Source organism: Peromyscus leucopus, chromosome 15 (assembly GCF_004664715.2).
Source record: "Peromyscus leucopus breed LL Stock chromosome 15, UCI_PerLeu_2.1, whole genome shotgun sequence".
In the NCBI taxonomy this organism is placed as follows: Eukaryota; Metazoa; Chordata; class Mammalia; order Rodentia; family Cricetidae; genus Peromyscus; species Peromyscus leucopus.
Window position 1 is genome coordinate 56,543,608 of NC_051076.1, and position 24,150 is coordinate 56,567,757.

The following is a 24,150-nucleotide window of genomic DNA, read 5'->3' on the forward strand; positions in this document are numbered from 1 at the left end:
CAAGTACTAGGATTAAAGGCGTGCATCACCACCGCCTGGATTGATGATTATTTTTCAAACAAACACCACTTAACCGGTTCACAGGTATTTTCTAGGAATTTCCATTCCTTGATAAACTCCCTCAGTCACATATTATGTGTTGGGGGCTGACATGGCTCAGATGCTAAGGGCTAAGGCTCACAACCAAAATGACACTTAGATGTTAGGAAGCCACACTGTGTCTTTTTGGTAATTTTCTCCTATTTTCAGATACTGGGGGAAACCTCAAAGCCCGTTTTCTCTTTAACATTATGGTGCTGATAAAAATTTCTCCTTTCTCTAGACTGTCGTCACCGAGAAAGAAGACTACTTGGAGCATCTGAACAATATGAAGATGCTGGAGTTTAACAGTCGGGTGCTACATTAAACCAGCTTAGCTTGTATCGCTGGGTATCTGTCTGTCTGAGGCAAAACTAAAAACAAACTGAAGAACCAGCCACAAATGCAGATTTAAAAACAACACACCTAGGGAGACACAGTCTAAGTGCTGTATTAACTGGAGGCTCATATCTTTTGGGGGCATCGATTTCCCTATAGGAACCTAATGGAAAGTTCCTTCCCAGAAGAACACTCACATATACTTTGTAGGTATCTAAAGGAAGTGGAACCCCTGTAATCTATGGACCGAAGGCTGACAGCCAGCAAATTAAGCCAATTTTGGTTGAGCTTGCCCTGAGCAGTTTGAAACCCGAGGATGACCTGATGCTGGGGAAAGGAAGAGGAGAGGGAGGGAAGGCCCGCTGCAGCTGAAGGAGGTCAGGAGCTGTACAAAGCAAGGCCACAGAGCAAGGCAGACAGTGCTCCCGTGCGTCCTTACCTGCCGGGGGCTGGCTGAGTCCCGCCTGCACTCTCCCCTCCGCTGAGCCTTCCAGAGGCGAGCCTCTGCCCCCTTTGTACAGTTTCGGGTTAAATGGAGACTCTCTCTCTTTACCTTTTGATCCTTTAGGCCGGCCTGCTTGCTTCTTCTTGGATTTGCCATCCCCCTTCACCCCCAGTAGTGGATGGACTTCTACAGGAGGACAGACAGACACCCATGAGACACAGTCCAAGACACACCGGTCCCACGTCCCAAACAGACCTTTGAGTGCAAACAGTATTGCTCTTTATGGTTCACATCACTAATCTAAGAAAGAAAGTGGACTATTATTTTTAAAACTACAAAAGATGGCTACTAAATTGACAAATACTTGCTAGACCAAAAGGCATACACAGTCTATGTGGTTTATACCAAACCAGAGTGACTTCAAATTGAAAAAGTTAAAATACCCACTCATTCTAAGTCAATCAAACCTGAAGAGGAGTGTGTGGGAAACGAACACACAACCTGGGCACAGCGATCAGAAAACAAATGGACAGACCAGGGCCTGAGTCTGACTCTACCGTTCTCTGTGAGAACTTGGACAAGCTATGCAGCTGCAGCTCAACTTGTCTCCTTTGTAAAGCAAGAATAATAAAATACTTGCAGGGGTGATGCAAACTGAGCAGTGGTACAGAAACTATACCTCGCTGCCGGGAATAAAGTATACACACCAGAGATTATACAGCTGGATAATTAACTGATCTACCGGTAGCTGTAAGAGAAAAAAATGGAAGATGTCTAATGCTAACACCACCCCGTCCCTAGCCAATCATTGCAACACATGGTGATAAAAGCTCCCAATCCCACTGGGTAAGTGGGAAGGAAGAAAAGACCGTGCAGGTCTGACTGGCACTTTACCACGCAGCAAAACCACTCTCTGGGAAAAACAGAAAGATGAACAGTTCAAGGAAACAAGTTCAAGTCATGGATCAGAAGACTAAGTCTGAACACAAATGCCATCATCACAGAACTGTGAAGCAATACAGAAAAAGACTCATGGGCAAACTCCTTTAAAGTAAAAAGGGCTCAAATAGGAAATGACTTATTTGTGCCCGAGAATATAAATTACTATCCACAGGCATTGGAATAAAGAGGCGACTCTTACCGTCATTCGGCACTCCTTGGAGTTCTATATTGGTCGTTTTAGGTTTCTTCTTTGGTGGCTGGGACCCATCTGCTGAAGACTGCCTCTTCTTCTCTGAACTAGCCCCTTCATCCATCAAGGAGGTTGGGACTGCATCCGGTGGGGGGCCATATGGATTCTCTTCAGGGTCTTCTACCTCAGGGGCAATGGGTAAATACAACAGAGCCTTTGAATCTTCGAGCTCTTCATCACTATTTGGAACAGGACCAGACAAGGGATTGGAAAAAAGAGGAGAGAGTTGCTTAAACCACAGCCCTTCAGCCTTTCCTCTAATCCTATATTCAGTACACACAACAGTTACAGACCTGGACTCTAAGAGAGCTGAGATGAAGGGAAGGAACTGGGGAACCGTTTTTTTCTTTTTCTTTTTGTCCCCGAGACAGGGTTTCTCTATGTAGCCCTGGTTGTCCTGGAACTCACTCTGTAGACCAGGCTGGCCTCAAATTCAAGAGATTCACCTGCCTCTGCCTCTCTCCCGAGTGTTGGGACTAAAGGTGAAGGCTGTCATGCCTGGTTTCACACTGTGTCCAGCAAAGGACTGTCCGCTCTTCCCACTACTAAGCAGCTGAAGTGAAGGGACAGCTGGGGGCTGGGCAGTGCACAAGAGACAGGAGCTACAGCAAGCCTTCCAAGCCACTCACCTGCTACAGAAGGCAGCAATGGGGTCCACGCTGGTGACGTCCACTTCCTCATCTTCAGCAGCATCAGCCCCTGTAGGACAGAACATTGGAGAGGTTTGAAGAAAAGAAATGGAAAACTGCTTTTTGCCTCAGAATAAAAGGTTCACAAAACATAATCCAAGACTGCCAAAACCGTCTACGATGCTCTGCATTCATGGAGGTATTCCTAAAACCCACGAGACATGTAAGTTACCCAAAACCCAAAAGGTGAGCAGTTTTCAAGCTGGAGAAACCTAACTTCAATCCTGATTCCCTAATTCTTAGCACCATGAAGCGGTCCAGGTGTCAGAGATCTGGCCATTAATCACAGTGCCATAGTAATCATTCACATATTCATTCTCTCTCTCTCTCTCTCTCTCTCTCTCTCTCTCTCTCTCTCTCTCTCTCTCTCTCTCTCTCTCACACACACACACACACACACACCCCTACCTACTATATACAAAGTTCTGTGCTAGAAGTCGCGAAGATAAATCAAATCTCAAGGCGGGGCGATGCACACATGTATTCTCAGCACTGGGAAGGTTGATGAGAAAGACTGGGAGTTTGTGCTACATAATGAGACTTTTGTCTCCAAACAGCAACAAAAAAGTCAGAATCTTTATTTTCAAGGAGTTCCTATTCAGAAATTTGGAAGATGAGATTAAAAATAACGACGACTAAGGTCATAACAACAAAAGACTTTGGGGTTCTTCTTACAGCTGGGCACTAAGTGCTTTGTATGAGTTTTTCCATTTATCCTCTACAATACAAAGAAGTGGGTGCTACCTTTACTCCACTTTAGATGGAGGATTCAAGCTGAAGTATTCTGCCAAAGCTGTCTGGTATCAGAGCTCATGCTCTTGACCTTTCTCCAACTGACGAAGATGTAAAAGAAAACACAACCCAAGCTGAGCCTGAGCGCATCTCTGTGCTTTGCAGGGTGCTGTATGCAAATCCTCATTTAATCATCTGTGACTCACCAGGAGACACAGACGAAATGTCAAGAGCTGCTCGAGCACTGGAGAACTGGAGATGCCTACGTGAACCCTTAACTAGAACATAGATTAAGACGCCTTGAGCACTGTGGTAACGACATATGCTTAAGGGAAAAAGGCAGCAGATAAAGCACAAAAAAAAAACAGTTACAACGCACAGTAAGAACATTAAGGAAACCATCGTATTTTTGGAAATACCATCTGCAATCGAGAGGCATTACCTGTTTGTTCAGGCTCACTCTTATCCTCATCTTCAATATCAAACTCTGATTCTCTTTCCTCATATTCTACATTTTCATCCAACTCTTTGAAATCTGGTGCGAATGCACTCCAGTTTTCCTATGACAAGACAGATAGGTCACCATGTGAAAAATCAGTAACAATGTAAGTTCTGACAACTTATATTCAGCATGAAACAGACTAAGCATTCTAAGATTCAATTTGGGATAAGAAAATAAATCTTAGCTATCTAAGTGTTTGCAATCTTGATGTATTTTCTATATAAACATTTTAAGTTATTAACTGCATTTCTTTTCTAAATAACTACGTCCTTTAATCTTTTTTAAGTGTACTTCACAAAGGTAGTTTAAAAGTGTTCACTGATATAAATAAACTGAGCTGAAAATAAGAAAAGCAAAATAATGTTCAAAGGTTGCAGAAAGTGTGTATACATGGAAACAAAGTTGGAAACCCACTCAGGACTAAGAACGTCCCTCTGAAGTGAAGTGAAACTGAATATAATGAACTCAATTAGGCTGCAAGGATCAGATGCAAAACAAAGCAATTAAAGTAGTATTCAGTTTACTCTGTATAAACAATTTTTGACAAAAAGAAATATTTAGTTTCAAAGCAAATCAACCAGAAAAATACTTACTACTTGATTCTGGGCCCAAATAGACACCACTCCACTGGAAATAGAAGCTATGATAGGTCGAACTGGATGCCACTAGATTGTAATGTAAGAGAGAGAAGAACTGTCAGAACAGACTTAAGCCATTCTACAGTGTGTGATCAAGCAAAGTAACACACTGTTCTACTTACAGCCACATCCAGCAGGAGTTCTCCTCTGGTCCCATGCAAGATCTTCACCAGGTTGCCAATGCTCTTCTCCCAGATATACAGTGCATGCTGCCGGGCAGAGCCCGCCACTATGTATTCCCCATCCCCAGAGAAGCAACATTTTTTCCATGGGGTCCTAAAAGACAAAGAACATCCCCAAGAGAAACTGGAAAAAGAGCCCAGGAAAGGTCATTTACATCCTCTCCTGGCAATACCACCTACCTATTCACCAAGTCCTGCAGTTTCTGCATAGGCTCAGGCTCTCCATCCCTTCCACACGTTAAAATCTCTCTGCCGTCATAAACTCTGATTATTCGATCTGCTGTGTTAATTAGAAAGCAACTACAGAAAGGAGAGAGATTATCGACCAGTCAGACATCTGTCCCTGTTAACAATTTCTATCACTACTACTTAGACTAGCAGCACAGACCAACTAGTTAGCTGGAGAGAAACTGAGAATGGCCAAGATTCGATGCTTATGTATATTCTTGTCACTCCAAACCAGTAAAGTGAAAATATATGTGTTTTATCCTGTGTATCCCCAAACCTCATGTCAATATTGCCTGGACTTAACTGAGATCCCAAAACCTCTGAACCAAAGTCAGCCTGCTCAATTCATGAGTTCATAATGTGTAATATTCAATAATTAAATATTGCATTTATCTAGCCAATGATCATTAATGAGTCAATAAGCTAAATGTGTATTTTTTCAGTTATGTTTATTTATTTGGGGAGGGGATGCACATGCCATAGCACACATATGGAGGTCAGAAGACAACTTGGAAGAGTCAGTTCTCTCCCTCCACCATGTAGGCCCTGGGATCCAACTCAGATCATCAGGTTTGGTAGCAAGCTTCTTTACCTGCTGGGCCAGTTCTCTGGCCTTAAATATGTCCCTTTTAAATAGATAACTTTTTATTGTAGTGACAATAGGTATTTGTTTAAAGTAAGTTTTTCATCATTTTCTTACAGTCTCTATTTACTTGACTACTTTTAATAGTACATTTTTTTTTTTAAATTATAATTACATCACTTTCCCCCCTCCCTTTCCTTCCTGGAACCCCTCCCATGCAACCTTCTCCCCCATTCTCTCAAAGTCATGGCTTCTTTTTCTTTCTTTGTTTCTACATGACTTAATTATTCTGGACTCAAGAGCAATCCGAGTGCCTGGGCTGTGACTCAGTGGTAGAGTGTTGGCCTAGCATGCAGCCAACTCCAAGTTCAATAACCAGACAGACCAAGCACTTTGAAGGCGAATGTACCCCCAAACACTAAGAATGTTCCTAAAAAGAAGAGAAAAGAGTGCTGCTGTTGACTGACATGCCATTTTTTTCTTGTTTCTGTCACTCCATCTATGTCTTACAAACTTAAGTGGATGTCTGGAATTAAAGCAGTTACCAGATTTTAAGTGCATGCTCAACTGCAATATGAATTCTATAACATTAGTTCAGGTTATGTGCTGGCTCGTTTTATGTCAACTTGACACAAAGAGTCATCTGAGAGCAGGGGACCTCAGCTGAGAAAATGCCTCCATAAGATCAGGCTGAAGGGCATTTTCTTAATTAGTGATTGATAGGGAGGGCCCAGCCCATTGTGGGTGGTGCCATCCCTGGAGTGGTAACACTGGGTTCTCCAAGAAAGCAGGCAGAGCAAGTCATGGAGAGCAAGCCAGTTTGCAGCACCCCTCCATGGCCTCTGCATCAGCTCCTGCCTCCAGGTTCCTGCCCTGCTTGAGTTCCTGCCCTCACTCACTGCTTTTGATGATGAACTGTTATATGAAACTGTGAGTGAAATAAATCTTTTCCTCCCCGAGTTGCTTTTGGTCATGATGTTTCATCACCGAGTAACCTTAATTAAGACAGGCTGACATATTTGGGACCAGGGATGTACCTCAGTTTTAGAGCACTTGTCTAGCATGAGAGAGGCCCTGGGGTTCTCTCCCTAGCACTGCTAAAAATAAGTAAGTGAAACATTTAAAATTTTTACTCAGTGCTATGTGCCAGGCATTTTGATTCTAAGCAACAATACTTGAACATCTTTTCTGTAAAAAAAACTGCCTTGTAACCTTCCAACAACACAGATGTGACTACTGGTTCAATGAGGGAAATCGTATGAACCTAAGAACCAGACAGTGAGAGATTTTAACAGCTTAAGTCAATTTTATAAATTACATAGACTACAAATATTATTATTTACATCCATTCGCTTGAAAAAAACCAAACTAAAGAAAATCAAAGCCATCACTGGATATGGTAGTGCCATTCTGTAATCTCTGCACTCAGGAGGCTGAGGTGGGAAGACCACAAGATCTAGGCCAGCCTGAGCTATGTATTGAGATTCTGTTATAAAAACCAATACAAAAACTCCATCCACGCAGGCAGACAGGGCTCACTCACCTCCCCTTCCGGGCAAACTCAATGGACTTAATGGCTGTGGTATTGCTTGTTCCTGTTGTGACTCGGAAGGAAGCAACAAGATCCTGAGAGTCTGTTTTCAGGACCAAGATCTGAAGTTTGCAGAACAAAAATAAAAAAAAAAAAATATTCTGATGACTACTAGTAATTAGATCTGACTTGTTTTTAAATTGTGCAGAGACCTAGTAAAAATTCAAACACCTCTAGTCCTATATATTCAATCTTATTAACTGATACTATGTTTTACAGTCTTCTTTTTTTTTTTTGTTTTGTTTTTTGGTTTTTTTTGAGACACGGTTTCTCTGTGTAGCTTTGCACCTTTCCTGGGACTCACTTGGTAGCCCAGGCTGGCCTCGAACTCACAGAGATCCGCCTGCCTCTGCCTCCCGAGTGCTGGGATTAAAGGCGTGCGCCACCACCGCCCGGCTGTTTTACAGTCTTAACCATCTACTCTTAACATATCCACAACAGCCAACAGGTGCAAACCATCCCAGAATCCTCAGACAGATATATAGGTAAAGCGTGGCATATACATCCAATGGTTCAACTCTGAAGAGAAGGGAAATTCTGACACACAGTACAACACAGGTACCTTGAGGACACAATGCTGTAGGAGATATACTAGCTGTAAATAGGAAAATACAGTATTATTCCATTTCCATAAAGTGCTCACAGTGGAAACGCAGCAACGGGAAACAGAACGGCACTGCCAGGGAATGGGGACAGCACTGACAGCCGTTCAGTTTGCAAGATAAAGGAGGTCTGCAGAAGATGGTGATGAGTTCCACCATGTTCTGAGTAACCGCTGAGCTCAACATTTTAAAATGTTGAAAAGGATAAAATTTGTGTGCATCTTCTTTATTTATTCCTTTTTGTGCTGGGGTTCGAACCCAGGACCTCACCCTGGAGGCAAGCAATCTACAGCTATTAATATGTATCTTAACCACAATTTTTAAAAAACCGCTACTTGGGGCTGGAGAGATGGCTCAGAGGTTAAGAGCACTGACTGCTCTTCCAAAGGACCTGAGTTCAATTCCCAGCACCCACATGTTGGCTTACAACCATGTGTAACAAGATCTGGCGCCCTCTTCTGTATACATAATAAATAAATAAATCTTCAAAAAAAAAAAAAAAAAAAAACCGCTACCGGAAGAAACACCTACAATGTACTACCCCCAACAGTCTATACTTTCAAACATCCCAAAGGACAGGTTTAACAGAAGAAAGAAAATCGACAGTCTCAGTATTGGCCTGAACTGTACCATGTTTCTCTGTGTGAATGTGCACACATGTGCATGTTCATACTGGATTTCACACAACTAGATATTAAGACATTTTCATCAGCATGCTTTAGTTAATGACTTTTAAATATTATTCTCTTCATTACCACTACCAGTCAAGAACTTTCTGTCCTTTCCTGGCTTTTTTTCTGGCCCTGGGGATTAACCCTACAGCCTCTTGTGTACATGGCAAGCACTCGCAGCTAAGTTATAGCCTAAGTTCTTTTCTTTTCTTTCTCTTAGTGTCTTGAGATAAGCCTTGCTGTGTAGTCCAAAACTAGCCTGGATCTCACTATTTAATTCAGACTGTCCTCGAACTTGGAGTGATCCTATCTCTGCTTTCCAAGTGCTGGAAGAATTACAAAATAAGCTACCACACTGTCTCCATCCTTATCTAAATCACATAATCTACTCTAATTCAATGTATAGAAATTATATTAATAGGCATGAAAGAAAACTTAGTTATATTATCAGTTCAGAGATTATTCCCTGGATAAAAGAAACCTAAAGTAGAAGGAAGTATGAGCCAAGGCAGATGTCCAGCCTTTTTTCACTAACCTCAGAGCTTACCTTGCCTTTTGCATTTCCTGTATAAATATATTCCCCTCGCCTATCAAAAGAAGCCACCACGTTCAAATCGGAGTCGTCGTCTACCGGCAGAACAACATGTTTGGAATCTGAAAGGGTCAACATGACAGGAGCAGATTTCATGGGACACACGAGAACCTTGTTCCTGTTTAAAAATATGAACACATGTTGGCTATTGCTTTGGTATCAGCAGATTGAGTCCCTGTCCTTTTCCCCTGATCCCTGCCCACTTCCTTCACTGGCTCTCCCAGCTCCAGCAAATGTGAAATGGTGAAATCATATGAAGTCTACACTCCTAATTAATGGACTCAAAGAATGACAGCCTATCTTGACAAATAAAATGTGATCATTAAAAATATTTAGTAAACCAGTAAGATACTAAATAAAGTACAAACAAAATACTGATTTTTAATTATGTTAACAGATATATGTGTATATGAATCAAATATGGCTGGGCTTGAGGTACATATAATGAGCATCATACTTACAGAGAAAGAGACTATGAGAGATCCCCAAGAAATGAAAAGCTGTGTCTGAGCAATGGAATATTGGGCAACTTTTCCTTAAACATAGTCTTAATATTAAATTGTTTCCTCATACTAATGTATTCTAAAGAGTCAAGGCCAGGGCCCACTCATTACATTATTCCCACCTTTGGTCATTTCCAAAGTTTAATATTGATCAGTTAAATCTCCTTACAATATATTCAGTAGAACCAACCTAGACGGAAAAATTATTTTATATAGGTTTGAAAAGGTGTTGTGTTTGCCTCTTAAAAAGTTGTCAGAGCCCAGAGCTAATCCACTCAGAATGAGATCCCACCCTAGGAAAGGAATATCTTAAACATACTGATCTCGAGGATGATATTGGACTTTTAAGATGGGTGAAGGGAATCGAAACCTCTGGTCGCAATCGCCTGAAAGAACATCCCACTGGGACACTATGTTATCTGTAGAAGCACTCACGAGCTTATGACCATCTCGACTCCAACTAGGGGAAAAAACAGAGGTGAATTTAGCACACAGTATAAGGTAAAGTATATATAGCACTATTATGGATAAAATGTTGACCTAATTGCACAGGTCAACATTTTTAAAAGTATAGCCAAATTTGTAACAAACCTTCTCATTATATACCCAGGCTGACCCTGAACTCACAATCCTCCTGTCTCTATTTCCCAAGTGCTGGAATTATAGGTGTGTGCCACCACGCCTGGCTCGTGTACTATCTTTAAATATATAGTAATGGTACTATTTCAAAATAATACTATGGTCAGCACCCAAAATAACAGACTTTAGCATCTTAGTTAAATCCCCAAATCAGTCGACCTTTAAGACCATGAAACACAAAAAGGGCTTGGGGGTTTCAGGAATAAAGACCATCTAAATTTCCTACAGCCCTCCATCACAGCATCTGTTGTCTGAATTTCTGAAGGTCTTAATAATAAAAACCAGGAGCCAGATATTGGGGTAAATGCTGAAAGATCAGAGAGACAAAGGAACAAGCCACTGCCACGTTTCACCTCTAGGACTCCTCAGCCTGAAAAGGCTTCAGTTCCCGTCTCCTCACACCTTATATACCTTTCTCCGCCCAGCCATCACTTCCTTCTTAGTGCTGGGACTAAAGAAAGGCTGTGTGCTTCCCAAGCAAAGGCATGAGATCTCAAGCACTGGGATTAAAGTTATGTGCCACCACTGCCTGGCCTCAATGTTTAATCTAGTGGTTGCCTTTGTCCTGATCCTCAAGCAAGCTTTATTTGATACACAATATATCACTACAAGCACCAACAAAAGAGACAAATATGCTACCTCAAAATAACTGCAATCCTAGCACTCAGGAGGTGGGGGAAGGGGATCATGAGTTCAAGGACAGCCTGGGCTACAGACCAAAACTGTTTCAAAAACAATAAAAATTAAGAAATGAGCTGGGCGGTGGTACAAACCTTTAATCCCAGCACTTGGGAGGCAGAGGCAGGCGATCTCTGTGAGTTTGTGGCCAGCCTGGGCTATAGAGTGAGTATCAAGAAAGGCTCCAAAGCTACATAGAGGAACCCTGTCTCAATAAACAAAAAAAAATTAAGAAATGAATAGTCATTTCTTAAATGCAGATATATAGACATTCTGTTAAACAAAGATTGAAAGGTAGACTGACTAGTTAGAGACAGCAGAGCCCAGAGGATGACTCAAGACTGAACTCCCTGGATCTTCTTCCTGCCTCACACATCCTGGACTGGGCGAAGAAGTCAACAACTGGGTAACGCCAACAGTTACACACAATCCTCCTCTTCTTTCCCAACCCAAGACAAGCCCCAGAGAAAAACCTGCCCCTCTCTGTCCTCATCAGCAAGGTCGGGACAGACAGACTTCTACCCTGACTGTGCCTCATCACGGGTGCTGCCAGACGGCTGAGTGCAAACAGCTTCATTGGTGAGATCTCCTCCCCACCACGGTGCCTGTGGAAGCCAAACAGGGCCTTTTGTCCTTCCCAAACAAGATGATGTCAGCAGAGACCCACGGAGTCTCCGCTTTCAACTCTACCAGCAGCCTCTGCAAAGGTGTAAAGGAAAAACCTAAGGGAACTCTCAAACTGAAAATATAATAACAAAGTAAAAATTCAGTAGAGGAATCCAGCAGTCAATGGAGCAGAGGAAAGATAAGAAACAGCAAGCTGGAAGAGTAAAAGCTACTAAGCATGGATAATAGATTTAAAATTTTTAAGTGGGTGGGAGGAACACAGCCTCAGGGATCAGAGAGACAACAACAAATAATTTAATAGCCACTGACTATCCATGTCATCAGGGTCCTACAAAGAACAGAGTGTGCTTTAAAGTATTTGAAGAAACAACAGCTAAATTTCTCCATATATGCCAAAAAATCCTCAAAACCCTCCCAAATCAAACAATATCAGCAACAGGAACCATCCGGGAGCGGGGGATGAGCTAAGATGGTGGAGATCTTGCTTAGAACTCCCAGTACTGCGCAAACCAGGCACAGGAACACACACTGTAATCTCAGCATTTGGGAGAGAAAAGGAGGAGGACTCGAAGTTCAATGTCATCCATGACTAATTTTTTTTTTGTTTGTTTTTGTTTTTTGTTTTTTTGACACAGGGTTTCTCTGTGTAGCTTTGCGCCTTTCCTGGAACTCACTTGGTAGCCCAGGCTGGCCTCGACCTCACAGAGACCCGCCTGGCTCTGTCTCACAAGTGCTGGGATTAAAGGCGTGCGCCACCACCGCCCGGCCCCATGATTTAAGGTCAGCCTAAGCACACAAGGCCATAACACCAGGCATGAGAATCCTCTTCTGAGTTGTTGGTTAGGACTGCCCAAAAGACTCCCATCAAGGGACTTTCTCCCTGCAACAGATGGAGACCATTACAGAAAGCCACAACCAATCAAATGCAGAGTAGTGGAGCCCAGGCCTGACTGATCCATCTACAACACAACTCCTGCACCTAAGGTTCAAGGGAGCATTGTGGAAGATGGGGTAGGAAGAGTTTAAAAACCAGAGGAACAGGAAGTGTGCTGTGAGACTGTGTCTCCTAGGAATGTCAGAAGCTACACCCATAGAGTTTCACCAATATAACTACAACATGGATGGGTAAAAGTTTACAGGGCTCAACCTAGACAGTGAACTAACTACAGGCAACCAAGGAAGGCTAAGAACAAAAATCCTCCTCAGAAAAAAGCACAGCAAATGGTTATCAAATACCAAATGGTCAGCCCAAAAAACATACATTCAAATAACATTATATGGATCGAGCAGGTTGTATTTATATATTTAGGAATATATACATGTATGTGCACACACACACACACCACCCCAAAAATTAAAGAAAAAGAGGCCATGAATTTTAAAGAGAGCAAGGGATAGGGTACATGGGAGGGCCTGAAGGGAGGAACAGGAAGGAGTAAATGATGTAACTGTAACATCAAAAAAATTTAATAAGATTAAAAATAAAAAATTCCAGAATACAAACATGTTGAATGCAGAAACATCCTCAATCTTAAATCTTGAAAGTGGTAATAGGAAAATGGCACCCCATCTATAGAAAAATAGGAACATAAGGATAACAGTTTCTCATCAAAACTACAGAGGTCAGGAGTCAGGCATGGTGGCACACCCCTTTAGTCCCAGCATTCCTAAGGCAGAGACAGGAGGATCTCTGAGTAGAAAACCATTCTGGTCTACATAGAGAAGGGAAGCCTGGGCTATGGAGAGACCCTGTCTCACAAAACAACAACAAAGAGGCTAAACCAAGTTCTCTAAATGGAAAGAAAAAGAGAAAATGGAATCTTAGGACACTACAAGGTTTGTCTTGTGCCAGTTACAATGTATGCAGAGGAAATGTATAAGATAATTACATTTTACATACGGGAGGCAGAAAGGGAAAGAAGGCCAGGGCTCTATACTTTATCTGAACTGCTGCCAGGTCAGCCCTGGGGTATTTTAGATCGTGGTTAATCAGGTGTGTAACATTGTATCTAGTGGTTACTAGATTAGAAGGTACACAAAGGACACTGAAAATCAATCAATACAAAACCCTAAATTTGTTCAAGTAACCCACAGAAGGCAGTCATCAGAGAAAGGAAATATAAAAGGAGCACAAAGGAAACACAAAAACTGTGGAATGAAAAATGCTTGTTACTGGAGAATTCAGCAGCAAACACAAGAAGAGGAGAAGCTCACAATGAGACCTCTGCTCACACCTAGACATGACTTAACTTTCTAGCTGTGTGGTGTTAGGGAAGAATACCGTTTTTCTGAGCTTCAATTCCTCATCTATGATAAGAAGGATAAAGTATCTCCTTATAGAGGACTACTGAGACAATTAGAGTTAATATATATAAAGTTTGTAATCCAATGCCTGGCATGTAAGGAGTGTTCAGAAAATATTCAGTCATTTGTATGAGAGATGAGGTAAATACATTCCTAGACTCTGGAGACAAATGATGGCAGAAATAAGCTAAGGATTTAACTATGAGGGACTAAGGTCAAGTCTGCATACAAAGACTGGGGTTACCTTTCCTACCAGGTCTACAATAACTGCCATTAACCCTGGGCCTGGGCCTGCGCGCGCGCGCGCACACGCGCGCGCACACACACACACACACACACACACACACACGAGGCCATACACATGCAAACATACCTATACACAAGCACATTTTAAAAAAGGAAAAAAAGAAATCATGGGCCTGAGGTATTTATATAATTCTGCAGTAAAGTACCCAGAATGTATAAGTTCCTGTGGCTCTGACAGAGTCTCCAGAATCACTACACAACAATAACAAAAAAGAAAGTAAATAAAATAAAAATTCCTTACCACAAAGAACAGACTGGATGGATGTGTGCACTAATTATTTTAGCAATGCCTCTTGTCAAGAAGTCCCAAATAACAATTCGGCCATCATTACAGCCAACTGCAAGCAGTGTGCCCCACCTGTTAAAGGTGCACGTCAGGGCCATGCTAATGCAATCCAAAGTCCCATCAGCTTCCTGGAAGACAAATGCAGACGTATACACAAGGGCTCTCCGTCACCAAAGACAACGCACACAGAAATCTCTCTGCAAGTGTTCTTACACCTTTTCAATTGGCTAAAATGGACAAATAATTATAAAAGCTAACCCAAACCTTTTGGAAACAGTGATGATCAATCTCTTACACAAACTTTCTGGAGGTCAACAGACAAAGTGTTATAGAGGTAACTACAAGAGTTCTTTGATTATTTGATTACAGGAATTTTTTTTTTTTTTTTTTTTGGTTTTTCGAGACAGGGTTTCTCTGTGTAGTTTTGGTGACTGTCCTGGATCTCGCTGTGTAGATCAGGCTGGCCTTGAACTCACAAAGATCCACCTGCCTCTGCCTCCCAAGGGCTGGGATTAAAGGCGTGCGCCACCACCGCCCGGCTGATTACAGGAAAATGTAAAAGCTATGAAGCAGCCTGTGTGACTGACATTAATAAAATTACATTATTTTACATCAATGTCAAGCTTTAACAGATAAGCACAATGAAGCACAGGAAATGTTACAAATGCACACTTACACATGGTGATCATTATTACTATGTAAATGCACTCATCAAAACTTGTAAAGCACACACAAAGTTCCTGTATAAATGATGGAAGTATTTGTTTAAAAAGCCCTTCCATTAAAGTTGTGGATATTTTTTTCCTTTTAAAGAAAAATGAATTCTGCCAGGTGGTGGTGGTGCACACCTTTAATACCAGTACTCAGGAGGCAGAGGCAGGTGGATCACTGAGTTCAATGACAGACTGGTCTACAGAGTAAGGTCAAGGACAGTCAGAACTACACAGAGAAACCTTGTCTCAAACAAACAGACAAAAAAGAATCTTAAGATTTAAAAAATTACTTTGAGATTTCCAGCCAAAATTGCATGTTATCTGTTGTTCCAAGTTAAACAGTTCATTTTACCACTGCAATATATGGATGTGTATGTCACATTTAGTTATTTGTCATTAAACAAATAAAAGGCAGTTAGTTACCATTTTCCACACATTACGACAAAACTAAACTTACCTCTGGATAGTTCTGCCCAAAGGACTCTGCAACAAGGCAAAGAAAGAAAGTGGATGAAACATAAGGCACACTCAAGGGCCCACATGGCCCACGAACAGCACACAGCTCACTAGCCTTCCAGGCGCCCATGAGCTCACGCTACTCATCACCACAGGCAGATGGCAGATGCTTTTTTAAACTTCTGTCATCGTCTCGTAAGCATACAGGAAAGTATTCCGAGGCTGTGATATCTTAACAAAGTGAGTACAGAGCAGATGTGAATCCAACCACCTTCTATATAGGCAAACACTAGAGACCTGTCAAAATGCACTGGCCTTTCCTCTTACTCGTGCTTGTTTTCAAAAGCCCCCAGGAGTGGAAAGCCAGGGATCCTAACTGTGAGTTGTAACACTCGGGACAGATGAACAGTCCAAAGTGCCACCTGGTGCAGTTTGGAGGTGTACTGAGGGGGCAGACAGACTACGAGGAGAGAGTCTGAAGAGCTAAAGGCAGGAGCTGAGACCATGGAGAACACAAGCCCTAGAGGCTAGAGTCAAGAGAGCTAGCACGGGCACAGCCCAGGGTCCTGAGACACAAAGCTCAGGAGCTGCTGTGGGCTGGTGCCCTGACCAGCTGAGCCCAGAGCTATAAGCTTCAGCACCTGAGCAACAAGCCTCTGGCTCGGAAATCTGGAGCCACAGTCTTTAGTTCTCCAGCATTAGAATATAAAACTACGAGACTGGAACAGTCGCGAGGCACCAGAATGCAGGGTCACCAACTGTCCTCACTGCCTATCCAGGATTCCTGTCTTACAAAACCAAAGGACCCCCAGCCAGCTGCTTACAACGCGTTCAATTATGAAAGAAGGGATTGAAAGCAAATGCTGGAATGTATCAAGGAAAGTGTGCTGGAAAACTGTGTTGAAAGTTACTGAAGTAGAACATGTGTCACCCAGAAAAGCGCATCTGGGGCTGGAGAGGGGGCTCCGTGGCTAAAGGGCTTGCTGGCGGCACTGAACACCAGAGTTTGTATCCACAGCACCCACCTGAAACGGGGAGGGGGAGCCAGGGGCCGGCAAGAGGGCTCATGGGGGAGTAAAAGCACTTGCCAAGCAAGCCTGGTGACCAAGTTCAATCACTGGAACCCACAGGAGAAGGGAAAAACCACCTCCTGCAAGTTCCTTCTGATTTCCACAAGCGCATCATGGCAGGCGCGTGCATGCACGCGTGCGCGCGCACACACACACACACACACACACACACGTGTTTTTTTTTTTTTTTTTTTTTTTTTTTTCGAGACAGGTTTCTCTGTGTAGTTTGCGCCTTTCTGGAGCTCACTTGGTAGCCAGCTGGCTCGAACTCACAGAGATCCGCCTGCCTCTGCCTCCTGAGTGCTGGGATTAAAGGCGTGCGCCACCACGCCCGGCTCTTAATGTTAAGTTTTAAAAATAATTTGGCTAGAGGTGGGATTTCAGAGCCTCAAAACCCATGTAAAGGGTAAAAGTGAGTGTACAGAGGAACAGGACAGATAGATGCCCTGGAGCTCACTGGCCAGACACACTAGCCAATCAGAGACCTCTGGGTTCAGTGGCAGACCCCATCTGAAAACAGGAAGAGGAAGAAACCCAACATCAGTCTCAGGCCTCAACACATACAAGCAAACATGTGCACCTGTACAAAATGCACACACACAAACAGGTGCACACACCATATACACACAAAATGTTTAATCAAAACCAAAAATTTAAAAATCATCAAGAAAGGCATTGTTATGAACACCAGCACTCAGGAGACTAAGGCAGGACTGAGTCGGAAGTAAGCCATATGTGGGGTTCAAACCAGTGTGGGCTACTACAAATCCCACATTCTACCTTAGTCAGTCCTCTAACTCACTACTAAACAGGCATTTCCACACTTCGATATTATAGATGAAAGGTAAGTCCCACAGTTAAAAACCGGCAAGATTCCAACTGACCCAGAAACAACGCTTGTGCCTACAACCTAACTCCTAGAATCTTGCCTGAATTTGCCCATTAGTTCACTACTCTGTGATTTACAAAACACACCTGCCTTTTCCTGAAAGTCAAAATGTACCCCATCTCCTTTTCAGCATAGCTAATGTTCCATTTTCCTCAAATCCTCAAGAATAATCAACAGCAATGTCATTCACAAGCTCTTTTCCGGGCAAGTGCAATGTGAGCTAAGAGATCTACCTAGAATCATCACCTAATCAGAACTTTCTTGGCAACAACCATTATTCATTTTATTCTGTTCCAAAACATCATCCACTTGCAACAGAACCAAAAAAAAAAAAAGTAAGAACTGAACCATCCAGTAAACCTTTGCCTATAAAATTCATAGTGGGCACTCATGAGGATTATCAGAGCTCTGAAAGATTAACTGTTGTTCCTACCAGCCCTCAAGATTTCTTTGTTCTCCATGTTTCATAAAACACTGAAATCCTTTCTTGTCCCCTTATTCTTTCAATCTTGGCTTCAGTTACAATAGCTTTCCTACCTGTGTTCTTAAGAGCCTGTGCTACCGTCACATACACACCTTTGCCTATGGATTCTCTCTGAACCTGCTCTTTTGGAATCTGAATTCAGTTAGCTTTTAGTGCAAGCGCATCAGCTTCTTTGAGCACCTCCTCAGATCTTCCTTCGCTAGTGGGATCCTTGCTTCAAATGGCTTCCCGGCCTTCCCCTCAATCCCATCATATGGGATAATGTCTGCATTTCTCTCAAGACGTGGCTGTCATGAGCTTTTCTAACTGGGAACAAATTCCTCCCTTTCAGAACAGTTTGAGACCATAGTAGCAGCCCATTCTGCTGCCTTTAAAAGGTGATGGCTCTGTCAGTGTCTCCTTCAGAGAAATCCAATTGATAGGTGTATAGGCAATGGATAATACCCTCCCTACCTTTAGTCTAACATGACCATTCCTGCTACATTGCCTTGGGCCTGGTCTTGCCTCCCTTGATCAATCTTTCAAATAACTTGCAGGTCTAACTTCTATCTACAACTATCTAATAGCACTCACTCACTTAAAATCCTTCTTTGATAAACAAAATGAACAAAACCCTTGTTTTTAATGTATATGAGCACTCTATCTGCATGTAAGCCCTTATGCCGGAAAAGGGCATCAAACCACACTATATAGACGGTTGTGAGCCACCATGTGGAATGCTGGGAATTGAACTCAGGACCTCTGGAAGAGCAGCCAGTGCTCTTACCCACTGAGTCATCTCTTCAGCCCATGAACAAAACTCTTGAAGTATAATTTTGAAAAGCAATCTCAGCTTGGCCATAGCCAGTCCTTTTCATTTTGTCTTTTGTCTGTACATGATCAGCACCTGTGCCAGAACTTAAACTAACCATGCCTGAGTACCAGCTGCAGAATACACCATTTCCTGCACACGCACACTCATGCATGCCTAGGAATGTTTGCTTCCATAGTTTCCTCCACTGGAAGGTAACCCCACAGAAAGCTCCTGCTCCAGTTTTTTGTTGGTTGGTTGGTTTGGCATCTCCACCTCAGTATTTTCAGTTGAGAAGTACCTCTGTAAAATTTCCCCAAATTTTACGTCAATCTCACCAACAGTGTAGAACTAGCTGCTTTCATATGGATTCCCCACATTGAACTAAGATACTATAACTCTGTATTATACAGAGTTACTTGTTTCTCTTCTCCTCGTTGTGTTTTTATCCAGGACAAAAGCAGTATCTTATTCTGTTTTCAGCTGGTATAATTCAGCCCACCCCAAAAATGAATAAATCATCATAGCCCATTAAAACAAGCTTTTAATAAATTAGTGCAGGAAATATCAGAGGATGATGAACAAAAAGATTAAGTATAATTTCCTTCTTTCTTTTTCTTTTTTCTTTTCTTTTTTTTTTTTTTTTTTTTTTTTTTTTGTTTTTCGAGACAGGGTTTCTCTGTGTAGTTTTGGAGCCTGTCCTGGATCTCGCTGTGTAGACCAGGCTGGCCTCGAACTCACAGAGATCCGCCTGCCTCTGCCTCCCGAGTGCTGGGATTAAAGGCGTGCGCCACCACCGACCAGCTAATTTCAAAAAATTCTAGGGCCTGAGAGATAGCTCAGTGATTAAAAGCACTTGCTGCAAAGCATAAGACCTAGCGCTCAGATCCTGGCACACAGTAAGTCTAGCACAGTCCTGCACATGCTTGTAACTCCAGCACTGAGGAGGGCAGAGACAGGAGAGGGTTTGCTGGCTACCAGTGCAGCTGAAAACCATGAGCTCCAGGTTGATAGAAAAGCCTGTGCCTCAAAGGAAAGGGGCAAAGAATGACAAAGGAAGTTTCACGCCTCCTCTGTATAAATGATTTCTCTGGCCCATGAGAGTGCACAAACTTACCCACACACATATGCGCTCACACCAATATAGGCATCCATCACACAGACACACCCATGACAAAAATATTCTAATGACACATTGTACATACAGAAGGGTTGTGACAGTTCATTTCTTGGACTAGTGAGATGGCTAAGGACACCTGCTGCCAAGTCTAAGGACTTGAGTTAGATCTCCAGAACTTCCCACAGGGTAAAAGGAGAGAAATGACTACCCAAAGTTGTCCTCTGAACTGCATGTGAGTTGCTGCATGCACTCCCGCCCCCCGACACACACACAAATCTACACACACTAAACAGATTTTAAAATTAATTTTTAAAAACAAAGTATTTCTTAATATGAGCTATAGGAAAAAATGAGTTTGAAAAACTATTTTGGACTGGTGATGTTGCATTTGCCTGCGTGCACATACCGAGATGGAAGAGAGGCTGTCTTAGTAATTATGCATCTCCAGCGAAGACACAGCAACATCTCAAAAAGTGGTCAGATGGTCACAGAAGTAGAATTTGTATCCTGTCTGGGAAGCACCTGAGTGGCCACATTCCCCAACCTATTATCCTTCCTCCGTTTCCGTTATCTGCCCAGATGTCCTTTCCTGTGTTCCCACAACCAGAGCACTTCTGTCCCTTTTTCCTGCTTGTAAGCAACCATTAACCTTCTCACTTTCAAACTCAGTCACTTCTACAGAGACTTCTATCTTTTGGAGACCCAGACTGCTTTTTAATTGTTGGATATGCTAAATATTCCTAAGTTTCTCCCTTATGAGTCTTCTGTATCATTCAAAAGAACTTTCCCTGTGACTCTGTTAACTCTTTCAAAGGACTATTGTAACATCTTTCCTCTTATAAATAAAGATTATCTCTTGGTATCTACTTCTCTCACACCTTCCTAAAAAATCACTGATTCTGTCTTCATCTTAGATTGTTAAGGGGTGCAAGATGCCCAGGGATGAAATGGAACAGCCTTTTCTCAGTTTTCAGTCCCAATTGCTCTGCAATTAGTGTCTATAGGAAGGAACTACTCACCTGGATCCTCTTCTAGCTGATGCACATAGGGAAATAAATGGAAGGTACCTGAAAATGTGCCTGGTTCATGGAAGCACTGCATATATAATTTATAATCATTTGCTTATCCCTTTCCCTCCAAATGTAAGTAAGCAACCAAAGGTCTTGTCCCTAGCAATTTTCTTTTCTGTCCCTCTCATCTTTTCTCTTCTTCACAGGGTTTCACTAAGTCAAAAGGAATGGTGATCAGAAGTCAACACTTGTCTCCCAAGCTCTCAGTCCACATTCAACATATCCAAGCTACCTTTCAAATTACACTCAAATCCTGCCAACACTGCCTCCTCAATGTTTTTTTTTCCTTTCCATGTCCTAGCTCACACATTCTTTATCATTCATCCATTGTAGCCGTCCAACTTGATTTTCTACTTTTTTCAACTATACGTTACTGTCAGATAAACTTTACAGATCAGTGCTCCAACCGAGTTGTCAATGGATCCACCCTACCTTCCTTAAAAAGCCAACTGTCCAACCTGGTGTCCATAAATAAATAGCACCAATCTAAACTCTTGGTCATCTCTTTATCACAACATACACATACTGCCCAAGCAGAAAAACTCTCTCACAGGGGATGCTGGAGAAATGATTCAGAGGTTAAGAGCACTGGCTGCTCTTCCAAAGATCCCAGGTTTGATTGCCAGCACCCACATGGTAGCTCACAACTATCTCTAATTCCAGTTCCAAGGGCTCTGGCTCTCTCTTCTGGCCTCTGTGGGCACCAGGCACCCCAATGATGCACAGACATACACAAAGACAAAACACCCAGACACATTTAAAAAGACAACAACAAAAACCAACTCTCACTAATGTCTTATTTCAGACACATCTTCCACATATTTTCATACTTAATCTGTATTATATCCACATGCATGTATGCACGCTCCAAAAAGCTACTTGAAGACAAAGAACACTTTTAAAATAATCTCTGTAACCCTCTGTCCCTTCTCAGAAAGAAAAAAAAAAAAAAAAAAAAAAAAAAAAAAAAAAAAAAAAAAAAAAAAAAAAAACATTAAAGGCAGCCAACTCATGTAGATCTTGAAAACAGATGTCACCAGGCTGCCATGCTAAAACTACATCATAGAAGGCCACAAGAAAATACCAATGTGGATAAGGGGTTGGGAATAAATGACTTAAAGACAAAGTGAGAATAAAACAACTACTTGTGTAGTTCACACTTCGGTGATCTACACCTCCTTACGGTTGAGGACCTTAAACTGGAAGTCAAGATAACCAGATTCCAACTACCAACTACATCACTTAGTGCCCAGTCACTCTTATCTTTTTTCTGAAATCTGGTTAAATAACACATTTCTAGAAAGAGCGACTCTATCTAGATATCCCCTGACAAGTCTTCACAATTTTACCCTAGGTCACTTTGCCTTAGATTGCATCTCCAAAACTCTGGTCCTGCCTGCTCTGTTATTTCAGCACCCGAGATCCTGGAAATCACAGCTCAGTCCAAAAGTGCCCCTATGACTCCACAACTGATCTGAAAGTGGACTCGGAAAGGTAATGCATTCTCCTCGGACAGAAGCTGGTCTTTCTCTTGTTGCTGCAACTTCACATCATGAGCATTCAAGGAATCATCTCTAAGAAGAGCGTCCCGAAGGCTGCAGCCTGCGTTCCCTCCCGCCCGGGCTCCCTCCTTTCCAGTACCAAAGGGTTAGCTAATACGCAGCCACAGCCCTCCTCACCCAGCAACTCGAGGTTCATCCCTGCGGACGCTGGCCGCCTGGTCTCCGCACCGGCAACAGTTCCTTCTCCCCCACCCGCTCAGAAGCCCCGCGTCTAAGTGGGGGGCGCCGCGAAGAGCCTGGCGCAAGCTCCGGAGACTTTCGGACTCAGAAGGCCCCGCGGCTTCCGCTTTCCTCCCCCGCCTTCCTTGTTCGTTTTGCGTAGCTGTCCACATTGATCCCTAATTTTTAAAAAAGATTAAACGCCTTTGGAATCAACCAATTACAATATTTTGGGGATATAAAAATGACACCGTCGGTCAGAACTCCAAGAAGGGCACGAATGTAAGGCTTTTCTCTCCGGGGCCTTGTAAGCGAGCAAGAAATTTCAGGCATATCACTAACCCACTAATACTTACTGTGCTGTGTGTTCCTCGGGTTGTTCGGGCGGCTGCCTGTGACTCCGCAAGAAAGGTTCCGGGTGATTCTTTCTAAGGCAGGAAAGCGGGAAAGGTCGGCCCCTAGTGTCGGAGTGTTGGAGCTCTTAGAGGTCTTCAGAGCGTGCGCTGGCTTGGCTCACCGTATGTGTACTATAGTTACTATGTGTATGACCGAATCTCCTGAAGACTATTTCACGTCTCTAAAAGTATGTCATACGCCACAGAAAAGGGTACGATAGCATTTGTTTACGCCCTTCCCTACGGTTTTACTGTGTACACAATGTCGATTAGGACACAGGAAAAGAATTGTCAAGAGAGATGGACTGAGTTCCCCAGTTGTCAGACTTGATGAAGTACACAGAGCAATCAGAGAAGACCAGCCGATGGTAAATAATGGGCGTGGGGTAGGGGGTGTTTATCCGGCTGTAGATGTGGTGGGCATTTACAAAAAGGAAAAAGTGGAAAAGGCCTACTGCCCTAAAAAGGAGACAAGCTAGATTCTCCTATGTAGATACAATGGAGTAATCTAGAGGTCCTACTAACTGGCTCCACCCTTACAGCTATTTATTCCTCCGTGCCTCCGTTTCCTTATGAGTTAAATGGGAGTGGTGATAATACTACTTACAGGATTATGAGGATGGAATGGGTTAACATACAAGCACCTAAAATAGCAGACGACAGCAAATATTAGCCATTATTCACCAATCTCCTTGTCCTAAATAGGTCACTTTCTTGTAGCCATTTAACCCAGTAGCAGTAATTGAGGCTCAGAGCTATTAGACAATTTTCACTCCTTTGCATATACAGTTTTTCCAGAATGTTACTCAAATACTATACTACCAGGACTAGTCTATAGAAGTCTTTCTGTACTCCTCGAAATGACTTATTATCAAAGTCTCTTCAGCTATACCCACTGGATACATGAAAAAAATCATTGTTTCACTTGTTTAGTAATAGTGACGAACTTTTCACAAGTATACATCTTCATTCTTCTCTTCTGTGAGGCAGTCATTTTGTGTCCCTTGCCAATTTTTTTTTAATAGAGCATGCATT

The 24,150-nt window shown here is 42.6% G+C and overlaps 1 protein-coding gene across 3 annotated transcripts in view; it reads right to left on the reverse strand.

Moving 5' to 3' along the window:
• The window catches only part of Rbbp5 (RB binding protein 5, histone lysine methyltransferase complex subunit), a 29,524-nt gene extending 6,671 nt beyond the window's left edge, over positions 1 to 22,853 (reverse strand). The window contains exons 1-13 of one of the 3 annotated variants that reach the window (XM_028876539.2): positions 22,679 to 22,853; positions 15,578 to 15,603; positions 14,363 to 14,535; positions 9,887 to 10,027; positions 9,020 to 9,182; positions 7,152 to 7,261; positions 4,978 to 5,097; positions 4,738 to 4,891; positions 4,571 to 4,642; positions 3,918 to 4,035; positions 2,684 to 2,753; positions 2,004 to 2,233; positions 857 to 1,048 (exon numbers count right to left, since the gene is read on the reverse strand). In XM_028876539.2, coding sequence (XP_028732372.1) covers positions 857 to 1,048; positions 2,004 to 2,233; positions 2,684 to 2,753; positions 3,918 to 4,035; positions 4,571 to 4,642; positions 4,738 to 4,891; positions 4,978 to 5,097; positions 7,152 to 7,261; positions 9,020 to 9,182; positions 9,887 to 10,027; positions 14,363 to 14,535; positions 15,578 to 15,603; positions 22,679 to 22,697 — 1,588 coding nt within the window. In that variant the 5' untranslated portion in view covers positions 22,698 to 22,853. The remainder of the gene's footprint in view (positions 1 to 856; positions 1,049 to 2,003; positions 2,234 to 2,683; positions 2,754 to 3,917; positions 4,036 to 4,570; positions 4,643 to 4,737; positions 4,892 to 4,977; positions 5,098 to 7,151; positions 7,262 to 9,019; positions 9,183 to 9,886; positions 10,028 to 14,362; positions 14,536 to 15,577; positions 15,604 to 22,678) is intronic. The other 2 variants (XM_028876540.2, XM_037211423.1) reach the window with 2 other exon arrangements.
• Between the last annotated feature and the right edge of the window lie 1,297 nt (positions 22,854 to 24,150).